The 12364-nt window shown below is 43.0% G+C and overlaps 1 protein-coding gene across 1 annotated transcript; it reads right to left on the bottom strand.

Annotated features, from left to right (window-relative positions):
- Positions 1-1579: 1579 nt before the first annotated feature.
- Positions 1580-2816, bottom strand: LOC138979220 (transcription factor HES-1-like; the record flags this gene model as incomplete). The annotated part of the gene is given in 1 exon segment (XM_070351997.1): positions 1580-2816. A coding segment is annotated over 1 exon segment (45 nt), but the record flags the coding sequence as incomplete, so codon positions are not given.
- Positions 2817-12364: the final 9548 nt, after the last annotated feature.

Here is a 12364-nt window from a genome sequence, read left to right on the forward strand (position 1 = left end):
CTCTCTCTCTCTCTCTCTCTCCCTCTCTCTCTCTCTGGTACCCAAAATCATCGTCGACAAAAAAGCTCATGTCCTAATGTCCCCTTATACCCCCTCCCTCCCTCCTCCGCCCTAAATCACTTACCCCTCTCTTTCTCCAGGTGGCAAAAGCCACAAAACCTTTGACCGGTACAATGCACTTGGTATGCGCGACAGACTTCAAAAGCTTCAACGACAAAATGATATCTTGGAGATTAGCACGATTAACCACAGGAATGTGTAAATCTTCGGATCAAAAGCCGTAGCGGTGGAATAAATCGAACATTCGTCACGGATGATTGACTCGATCGCGAAAATCCTTTTCGCTTTAAATTTGATTGATCTGGTTTTTCTCTGACGAAGCGAATATCGTTCTGGGGCCATCGGCGAGGAAAGCTTGTATTGGTTATGAAGGTTATAAACTTGCAGTTAAAGGTATGGTTATACGACCAAAACGTGCAAGATTCTATCCCATATAACGGAAGAAACGGACAGTTAAAATATGATCAAACACGTGTGGTTTTTATTTCAAGGGGTCAGCCGATAAAACGACTTTCAGAGCTGAAAAGGCAGCTACAGGGGTGTGGGTGAAAATGTCCTTGTTGTGTCTTTTTATTCGTATTTCATACATGATTTTGTTTCGTTTTAACCCTTAAAAGTAGCTTCGGTTGTTTCACTACTTTTATGTCGTTGTTTACAGAAAGAGCAGAGAAAACACATGCCGAATAATCTTCCCAAGGTGGTCTTTGGTGAGCTGAGATTGTTGTAGTTTTGTAGTTGAATGCGAGTTGGCAAACCAACTTTTATTTAAAATACAAGAGGAACATTTTGCAAGGGGTAAAAACGACCCAAACGAAAATTGTGGACGTCCTTTTGAAGGGACGAAGAATGATGATGATGATGATGATGATGATGATGATGATGATGATGATGATGATGATGATGAGGAGGAGGAGGAGGAGGAGGAGGAGGACGACGACGACGACGATGATGATGATGATGATGATGATGATGAGGAGGAGGAGGACGAGGACGACGACGACGACGATGATGATGATGATGATGATGATGATGATGATGATGATGATGATAATGAGGAGGAGGAGGAGGAAGAGGAGGAGGAGGAGGAGGAGGAGGAGGAGGAGGAGGAGGGGTCGACGACGAAAACGACGATGAAGACGACGATGTCGACGACGACGATGGTGAGAATGAAACAGCGGCGACGACGATGAGGCGAAAGAATACGATGGATAGTATGACTGATTATGATAACAATGACGCCAACAAAGACAGCTCAGACAATAAATAAAAGAATAGACACGATGACGGTGTTTCACAGAGATCAAAAGATGTATGTGTTATGCAACAAGGATAGAGCTGAACAGTGAATCATTACTGCCAACGATAGTGATGACAATCGAAAGAAATGAAGGGGATGACAGTGTGACACATTAGACAGGCCGGATCTTTACCCTACAATGAGTGTTGGTGAAAACTGATGATTCATTATCACATCATAGACATAAAACATAAATGTCTTTGAAATACAAATCATGCCTACCTTCCGTCCCTCCGAACCCGTGGTCGACACTCTGTCGGAATGCATGGTGGATGGTTCAAATCCACGATCCTGCGAACTTGCGAAATACTTTCTTGACCTTGCTGTTGACTTGTAAAAAGAGAAATCCACTGAATGTCAGTCACAAGCTTGTCAGCATGCGTTGCATTGTTTCCATTTGTTCTGGGTATGAATATATGTGGAAGATATTAACGATGCCCTCGAGAGGTCGAGTTTTCAAAGTCAGATGTCTGATAGTGATACGCGGTTCAGTGCACAATCTCGTTTTGTGTGTGATGGGTTGAGTCAGACAATCATAAACACGTTCTATGCTTCAAAACAGCGTCGTTGGGTATGAGGGAAAAGTCAACCGCTTCAATTTGAAATGAACGATTAAAAACTTTGAACCGAGTGCAGCTGTCTTATTTTGAACAACAGATGCAGCCTTCTTCCCACGGTGCAATAGACAGACGAGTTTCTATTGATAGCAGGATGAGTAGACTGGTGGTGTCTACTCATTCAGGAAGAAATGGGTTTCTTGTTTCCTTGATGTTGTGTTCTCTCTGTTTTCAATGTCGTGAGCGTCAAAAATAAATTGTCTGTGATGGAATATGAAACTGGAATCTACGCAGGTGTCAGACAGAAATCAGCAAATAAGAGTCCAATCAATAATTCCTCCCAGATGAATCAGCAAGTGTCTTTCTTTCAGCTGAAATCAACAGGTGTCCAACGAAATCAACTAGAGTGTGTTTTCATTCAAATCTACACTGAAGTATTCTCATTGATCTCAACAAGTTTTTTTTGTTACTGAAATCAACAATTGTTCCGCTCAAATCCACAAAATTCTCGTTGAAATTAACAAATGTTCCGCTGAAATCAACAAAAGTTCAGCAGAAATCGACCGGCAACAAGTGTCTTTTTCTTTACATCATTCCATCACAGTGCAGGCTCCATGGTGATAGAAATTCCGGTAGTTCCAATACAGCAAAACATTCTCACACACAAACTCTAGCACACTGAAGTTTCGCCCGCCAGAGCAAAATAACAACCTGTCCAGTGTCGTGTGCAGTTTATCTACAAAAGTTATATGTCCCGTTGTCCATCCTCCAAGCCCTACGGACCTAGGAATACCTGTACATAAAATTTGGAAGACCGTGTCAGTTTCAGACGTGCGTATGCCAATCACGAGCCCCTAGCACCGCCCCTTTTCGTGCGGCCCTCGTGCCAACCAAGCGGCGTAACTCGCGCGACATAGGCGGCGCGGAGTTGCGGTTCGTGTGTGTTGAGTTAGGCCGGGAGCGTGTGTGTATGTGTGTGTGTGTGGGGGGGGGGGGGGGGGGGAGGGGGAGGGGAGGAGGGGGGATGGGGGGGGGGGGGAGGGTGGTTACCATGTGGAATGAATAGGGCTGTACGATCAAAATGTTTGAAGAATTTTTTTTCTGACTTTGATGGAAGAGAAAGAGAGAATTTTACGACAGAAAACTGAATTGAATTTGGTTGATTTGTGCGATTTTGTTGTGATTTTGACATGAAAGGTAAAAGATGTTTAGTTACACATTCAGGGTGTTAATTGCTCTCATAGTAATGATAATCTTTGTCTTCTTCCTATCCGCCATCATCATCACAGTAACTAAGCAGCAGCAGGAAAGTCGTCGTCGTCAACATCTTTGTCATCGTCTTCCGTATTGTCGTTGCCGACGTGGTCATCGCGCTCTCGTACTCATCTGTCTTTATTTAATCTTTTCTTTACAAAACCCAACTTATTTTACTTGTTTTTCGCCATCATCATCATTATTATTATTACAGCAAAAACAAACCTCCTTCAGAAATCTAAGCCAAAAACTTATGGACAGCTAACATTTCAAAATTCAGAATAAACAAGAGGCGAAGCCTTCAAGGCTCACGTAAGAAATCGACAAACAGTAACACAAACTCAATCACTCCGTCACACATACACACATACACACACACAGTAAGCATAGGTGACACTGTGCAAGAAAGCGAGACACTAGATCTAGATCTGTCTGTCTGCATGTAGCCTACTTACAGGGACACGACTGCCAACTAGTCTCGGCCCGCTCAAAATAACAATGACCGAGACTTTCAGTAATTCCTTCGCGTGACGTCTAACCCTCTTACGTCATAATGTGACGTCTTCAAATGACGAAATGTTAAAGTTTCTACCACAGACATACACACGCACGCACACACGCACACACACACACACGCACGCACAGACAAAGTTACGATCGCATAGGCTACACTTACGTGAGCCAAAAAGCACAAAAATTGTAGGTTATTGGAACGTTTGATTATTGACAAAACAAAATGTTACATTTAGAGTCCGTCTTTGAAGTAAACAGACAGACAAACACTTATGGAACAAATAATGACATTTATCTCCGAACATTTGACCCGAACACACCACAACCACATTCCAACTTTACCTACCTCAAACTGAACTCGTTACAAACCCAGGCACAGGTAGATATGGCTAGAGGGGTGTGAGGTGGTGGGGGGGGGGGGGGGTAGGGGGAAGGAGGGGGGGGGGGAGTGGAGACATCTACTACTACCACCACTCCTACATACCATTCATACCCCTGCTCGACCCCACCCGCTCCCTCTCCCCCCCCTCCCCTCCTCCCTCCGCCCGCCCTTTTGTCGCCAGAAGTTTTGGCACGCGACCGAGCCTTTCTCAGAGTGTGGGAAAACTCCGCCCCTTTTTCTACCTCTGACCGTGTGCCTTTTTTTTTTTTTTTTTTTTTTTTTTTTACCTGGTCGGGTTTATAGTATGGTTGTGAGGCCTCCTTGCGCCTAAAGTCGTCTGCCGTATCAACCGCTGACTGATTGGTCTGTGTAAAACCACGCACGAGAAATGCGACGCCAAAATGCAGCGTCGCATTCGAGAGGAGCAGTGACAGTAGTGTTTGAAGTGTGCAACATGTTTGATTGTGTCATTGTGAATGGTTTGTGGAACAGGCGATTTGATGATTCGTTTACGTTCACTTCTAGCAGTGTGAAGCTGTTACAGCAAATTGCAGTCGCAACACATTGTTGACAATTTTCAGATTCAGTTCCGTGTGATGTTCAGTTTGACACTGAATGAATGTCTGTTATCATTTGACGTCACTTCCACTATGCAAATTCTGGAGTGAGCCGACTGCTCATAGTCGGGGTCTAGCGTCACAAAGGAAGTTTTGTAAGTTAGAGCGATGACATTTTGTGACAATAAAAGCAGACTCGTTGTCAAAGCACCTAAAAGCGATCGTTTGGAATTAGACTGAATCGATTTATTTCGTAAACAATAGTTCATAATAGTAGATAATAGTTTCGCCTTGAGGGTATCAGTTGACCAACAGAGTTCATATAACATGTGCGATTCAACACTTGAGTGTACGTAGATCGTTTGTTTTGCCCGAGAGGTGTTTTGCTGCGTTGCCAGTTACGGTGCTCATAACCTTACATATTAACATTCAATTTTCACGATCATAAGGGGAAAATTACACAGTAGCCACTACACTACATGCTGCGATAGGGATTATGACGAGTACTTAACCTGTTTTCTGTTCACGCAACGTGTAGCGGGCTGGGAAAAAAAAGAATTACCTCAATAATCTGCAGTGCGTCGTCTGTGCCGCTGACTCTGCGCTGGTGTTCTTTCTTTCTTTATTTGGTGTTTAACGTCGTTTTCAACCACGAAGGTTATATCGCGACGTGCGCTGGTGTAATGTGCCCCTTATCGTACCGATGATCGCGTCATCTTCTAAGTGTCATGATTTTTAACGTGTCGATGCGGACGTCGCCGGCTGTAGAAGAAATTTCTCAGGCATTTTGTTGTCTTCATGTCTGAGTGTGTGGATGTTGGGGGGGGGGGGGGGGGGGGGTACGAGGAGCATGGTGGTATTTATGTTTGAGTGTGGGAAACTGCTGAGATGGGATAAAGAATTTAATTTTAATGCCTGTTATTTATTTTATTTTACTTTTAATTGTTTGAAGCCGAACGGGGTATTAAACGTTAGATGCATTAAGGAGTAGATCTTATCGCTTCGAGGATGGTTTGTTTATTGCTTGTTTACGCTTGTGCACGTACGAGTCACGTTTCAAACTTGTTTGTGTTTGCACTTATGTGCCCGGGCCTTGTTAAGATTTTCTTTCAAAAGGGCGTTTCTTCGCGTGTAAACGATCATGCATAGCAACAAAGATCTGTCCAGTCTTTTACATTGGGTTACAGCATTCCTAGACTTGAACACATGCCAAACATCTGCAGCTAAACTGCTCTTTGTGCTGTTTGAACGTTTTTAGCTGATTTTATTTCTCAACTACTGACATCTGTGTCAAACTGCATATTAATAATTTTTTTAAATCCCACTATCCAGAAAAGAGCAAACGCCGGTGAAAAGAGAGAGAGAGAGAGAGAGAGAGAGAGAGAGAGAGAGAGAGAGAGAGAGAGAGAGAGAGAGGGAGAGAGAGAGAAAGAGAGAGAGAGGGACACACACACACAAACACACACACACATACACACACACAAACACAAACTCACACACACACACATACACACACACACACATATATACACACACACACACACAAGCAATAACACACACACACACACACACACACACACACACACACACACACACACACACACACACACACACACACACACACACACACACACACACACACTAACATAGCCCCACTCAGGCTCATCCCACCGCTTTGGTTTTTATTTATGAAAACATAGGGTGTAATGTCATCGCTGTAAACTAAGCGCAATTCTCATACGACAGAATCTTCGTGGTGAATCGATCTATGCATGGTAACTGTTGGCTCCATACGACCTGTCATAAATGACATAAAATAACTTCATGAATATTCTGCGACACATCCATGACCCCCACTGACCTGCATTAAAGAAACGAACGACAGAGACACGTACTAGAGACATTTAAATGACAACGAGAACCTAAACTTAAACTTGACCGAATCCTTTCCCATAAGGCCAAATAAAAATATATGTTGGGTTACCCGACCTACCCTATTTTTTTCCCGCCGACCCTACAACTGGTTTTTTCATTTCTCAAAAACAAAACAACTTTTGACACATGTTGCGAACCATACCGAGACAAAGGGAAGTAACCTCCCTTAAAATCGACTATATTAAAAAGATAACAAAAAGTTAAAGATTAAATCAAAAAAGCCGACCTACCGACCCTATCTTTTTTGGTCACGTTACCTTAAACCAACATTATAAGATGTTTGATGGGTTGCTGACAGACCAGCTTTTTTGTCGGTCCGAGGGGGAGCATAAATCGTCTTTTGTTTCATATTTATTGACCAAGGCCGAAGTTTGCCAGTTCGTTTTTGGAACTTTGCAAAGCAGTGTCGTCTGTTTAGGTCTGGGGAAACGCCAAGGAAAAGAGCCGACGAATCCCCGAGCGTTTCTATTGGGTTTGCTTTTGATTATTCATGTATAACCTGCTTCCTGCAACTATAGTAACCGGGGATTTATTGCATGGGGAACATGAGATTTATTTCCCAGGTGTTTGTGAATGAAAACTCGGGAAAATGATGACAAATATTTTTTCAGTCAGTCAACTTGTCCACATTAAAGAATACTATTAGAAAAGTTAAAGGCACAATCCGTCCCGTGGAAACAATTCGACTGATAATCTCAGATAGGCACAAATAGTATTTTATCAGGCTGTTGCATAGGATAAGACCACCCCTTCACTTGAACACATACCAAATAAGGAATAAAATAGGTGGGCGGGGATTGGGGGGGAGGGGGGACGGCTGAAGGATGAAAGGATAAGAAGGGAAGGTGAGGCTGTACATATGGCGTGTGTATATGCGCGTGTGTTGTCATGAATGTGTGTTTTTCTGTGTTCGTGTGTGTGTGTGTGTGTGTGTGTGTGTGTGTGTGTGTGTGTGTGTGCGTGTGTGTTGGTGTGTGTGTCCGTGAGTTTGTTTGAGTGTGTGTATGTGCGTGTGCTTGCGTGCGTATGTGCGTGCAATGTATACATCTGTCGTACGCGTTCATGTATATAAGCGGGACAAAAAAAACAACACAAATTTATACGCCCTTCATTCCACACTGCAAACTAATCTCTAGGCAACAACCCCTTCCTCGAATAAGGAAACAGAAAAGGAAGAGAAAAAACATAAAACAAAACAAAAACTACCCTACAAACAAAGAAGTGAACGAATGACATCTCCAGCGGAAATCTCTTTGAAGTTGTGTACAATTTATGCAAAACCCCTCCAGAGGGAAAGAGCGACACGTGCGAATCATAGACAGAAAACTAGACAAAGGAATTACCCACCTGTCAAAATGATGATGGGGGCACAGGTGTAGATGATCTGTTAAAAACAGTTTGACTAAGGCTCTATTATGCGAACGCTTTGCCATTCAAAAGAAAGGTGTTAAATATCGTTGAGAGGCCATTTTGGAGAAGTTTTCCAGCGAATTTCACCGGAAGAAACCCAAGGGACATTCGTCCTGCTGTAATTTCCACACACCTGCAATGCTAATTCAAAAATACTCCGTAACTATGCTAATTATTTGTATCAATCTAAAATAGGGGATCATGTTTTTCATGAGCCACTTGTTGCAAGACGACTGTGTTTTTAGTTTACACAGAAAACAATTGTCTGTGTGATGAATTGAATTTTTTTTTTCAGGTACGCCGATCGTTCATACTTTGCGCACTACACTGACATATCTCAGTAATTATGATAGCAGTGATGTAGTGAATGTGCTTAGAGATGGTTAAACTGCCATGTCTGTTGCGATGAATTAAATGCTGCAGTATGGTGACATACACACACACACAAACATACACACACACACAAACACACACACACACACACACACTCACATACTCACACGCACACATACTCACACGCACACGCATACTACACACATACACGTACGTACACACACGCACACGCGCACGCGCACACTTACAGAAAGGCTTCAACCTGAAGCTTAGAAAGTTTGGGGGAGATGTTTAAATCTTGGCCTCCTGAAATCAAAACTTTAATTCACCACGTTAAGATTTCTCTCGAAATTCGCCAGGAGCGAGCTTAAACTGCGAACAGCAATTTCTGTATCCTTTGGAGGAAAAACACACCCTGAAACTGCATAGACAAATCGCGCAGGCATTTTTTTCCAAACACGTCAAGAGTTCTCACGAAATTCGTAAGGAGGGAGCTTTTACTGCGACCAGCAATTTTTGTATCTTTTGGCAAAAAAACTGATACTGCATTGACAAATCCTCAGATGCCAGGTATTTTTTTCCAAACAGATAAGCATCACAGATGCGAAGAGCATAACTATCAGAGGACGCGAGTTTTGGGGCGCTGCAACCCCACCCGATAACTACCCGTTTTGTTGGATACCCGATAGTCGTGCCGGGCACCCGTAACGACAAGATGTCGTGACAACTGGCAGTCATCTTAGAGTTCTTGGAGAAATACCTGCGAACAACGTGAATGCTGTTAAGACCATGAACACGATGACTTAATACAATCAATGACAGGGGAATGCGATGATTAAGACACACATTGTTGCGAGATCTCTCTAGGATAACTGTTTTCTGAATTTTTTTTTCTTCTGTTTTCTTCTTCATTTAATATTTTAATTTTTATTTGATCTATTTGTATGCAAAAGATGCAACTTTTCTTTGTTCAAACATGATAGCAAACCAATAACAAGCGCAAAAGACAAATAATAATATGTAGAAACAAGTCGTTTAAGTAACTTAAGAGCTGAAATGCAATCCCGTTGTCCGGACTTCGTCGAAGATTGCTTGACCAAAATGTCAATCAATTTGATAGAAAAACGAGGGGCGTGACAGTGCCGCCTCAATTTTCACTAAAATATCTATACGAATGTGACAGGGGAGGCTACCGCTCCTTTCACAGCAGACTCTGCACCCGAGTTGTTGGCCTTTAAGTCAACACCTCTGGATTGTGGAATTCTGTTTGTGATGGGGTCTGGTGGTTTCCGATTGTCTGTATGTTCATGGAAACCTTCGGGTTTGCATAACAGTTTTTATAGGGTTAAGAAATCAGCCCTAACATGTTCAATCCTGTCTGATTGCTCTTCGCCTCCCGAGGTGATCGTAGTGTTTCGGCACTCGGTTACATCTGGCGCTTGCGAGCAGGGATGGGACTCAGCATATGTTCAGGTAATGGCATAATATGACCACTGAACATTTTCGTGCTGTTCCCATTCTGCGAACTTGGGATGGACAGTGGTCCCCCGGTTCGGAACTTCGGGACGAAGTTCATTCAAACGGGGGCGATTGTGACAGGGGAGGCTACCGCTCCTTTCACAGCAGACTCTGCACCCGAGTTGTTGGCCTTTAAGTCAACACCTCTGGATTGTGGAATTCTGTTTGTGATGGGGTCTGGTGGTTTCCGATTGTCTGTATGTTCATGGAAACCTTCGGGTTTGCATAACAGTTTTTATAGGGCTAAGAAAATAGCCCTAACATTTTCAATCCTGTTTGATTGCATTTCGCCTCCCGAGGTGATCGTAGTGTTTCGGCACTCGGTTACACGAATAAAAACAAATCAGACCCAAAAAGCTAAAACAGTAACAACATAAAAAAAGTGAAATCTGAATAAGAAAAACAAACAATTAATCATTACGCACTCACACAAGACAAAGATGAAACAAAACTTGACTAAATGTAAAAAAAGGGGGGAAAAGCAATCGGATAACAATAAATCGGATCATCAATGCAATTTTGTTTTTATCTGCTGTGGGCGTATTCTCCAACGTTAACGAGAGTACTGTTTCAACAGTTTGTTTACGTACACCTGGGTCGAGGTGCACGAGAAAGTTACCAACCGGGTGGGAGCCAACCGCGGTGTTGGACTGGTTGACATTGAGATTTGTTGTGATTTCAACGAATCAGACCCCGCTGTTTGTTCTCCCCCGTTTTTGGGTAGCACCCACTTTCGCTTCGTGCACCTTAGCCCAGGGGTAACATTTCTCTATTTGTAGCAGTCTTGCCACCCATGTACTGGTTGCGTGTGTAATGTACATTTCGTTTTTTAAATGGTAGCTTCAAAAACATTGAGAAACCTGAGCAGTTTTTCACCTGCACATCTAGCGTTTTCATTGCACAGATCAAGCTGTGTGTGGTATCCTGTTTTCATGTTGAGAAAGAAAGAATGAGACAGATTAAAAAAAACCAAGAAAAACAAGAAAAGCAAGTCGCGTAAGGCAAAAATACAACATTTAGTCAAGCTCAGTCGAACTCACAGAATGAAACTGAACGCATTGCATTTTTCCCCAAGACCGTACACTCGTAGCATCGTCTGTCCACCGCTCGTGGCAAAGGCAGTGACATTAACAATACAGAAAAGCGCGGTAGCGGTTGCGCTGAGGAGGATAGCCCGCTTTTCTATATCTCTATTCTTTATAACTCTCTGAGCGTGTTTTTAACCCTAACATATCATATCTATATGTTTTTGGAATCAGGAACGGACAAGAAATAAGATGAAATTGTTTTTAAATCGATTTCGGAAATTTAATTTTAATCATAATTTTTATATTTTTAATTTTCAGAGCTTGTTTTTAATCCCAATATAACATACTTATATGTTTTTGGAATCAGGAAATGATGTAGAATAAGATGAACGTAAATTTGGATCGTTTTATATAAAAGAAAAAAAGGTCCGGGGATATCATTCCCAGGAACTCTCATGTCAAATTTCAGAAAGATCAGTCCAGTAGTTTAGTCTGAATCGCTCTACACACACACACACACACGCACACACACACACATACACCACGACCCTCGACTCGATTCCCCCTTTATGTTAAAACATGTAGTCAAAACTTGACTAACTGTAATAAGAGAGAGAGAAAGAGAGAGAGAGAGAGCGAGAGAGAGTTAGAGAGAGAAACATTGAAACATTGAAACATTGAAACATTGAACTTTATTACAGGAAAGATAGCATTAGGTCCGTAGGACCTTTCTTACAGCTAGTCCTGAGAGAGAGAGTTAGAGAGAGAGAGAGAGAGAGAGAGAGACAGAGAGAGAGAGAGAGAGAGACAGAGAGAGAGAGAGTTAGAGAGAGATGGTGAGACACAGAGACAACATAGATAGACTGACGTAATATTCTATTTAACACCAAAATCACACACACAAACAAAGGGGGGTGGGGGGTGGGGGGTGGGAGGGGGGGGTGAGTACAGATGGTGTAGAAGAATACATGACATAACTAATGGCGCCAGTCGTTTTTCAAAACGGTATTTCAACCTGTCTTGGCGACCACCTCTCAGTAACGACCACCTACCCACAAAATCCCACTCTGCACAGACAGAAAGTAGCTAGCTATAGATTGTTGATTTTTGGTAAGTGTCCAGGAGGAATGATGATGTTATCACACGTTGGACCGGCACGGTTGGCCTAATGGTAAGGCGTCCGCCCCGTGATTGGGAGGTCGTGGGTTCGAACCCCGGCCGGGTCATACCTAAGACTTTAAAATTGGCAATCTAGTGGCTGCTCCGCCTGGCGTCTGGCATTATGGGGTTAGTGCTAGGACTGGTTGGTCGGCCGGTATCAGAATAATGTGACTGGGTGAGACATGAAGCCTGTGCTGCGACTTCTGTCTTGTGTGTGGCGCACGTTATATGTCAAAGCAGCACCACCCTGATATGGCCCTTCGTGGTCGGCTGGGCGTTAAGCAAGCAAACAAACAAACACACAAACAAACAAATCACACGTTGGAGCTTGGACAGTCTGTGGTAGTGCACATGATCGC

Source organism: Littorina saxatilis, linkage group LG10 (genome assembly GCF_037325665.1).
Source record: "Littorina saxatilis isolate snail1 linkage group LG10, US_GU_Lsax_2.0, whole genome shotgun sequence".
NCBI lineage: Eukaryota > Metazoa > Mollusca > Gastropoda > Littorinimorpha > Littorinidae > Littorina > Littorina saxatilis.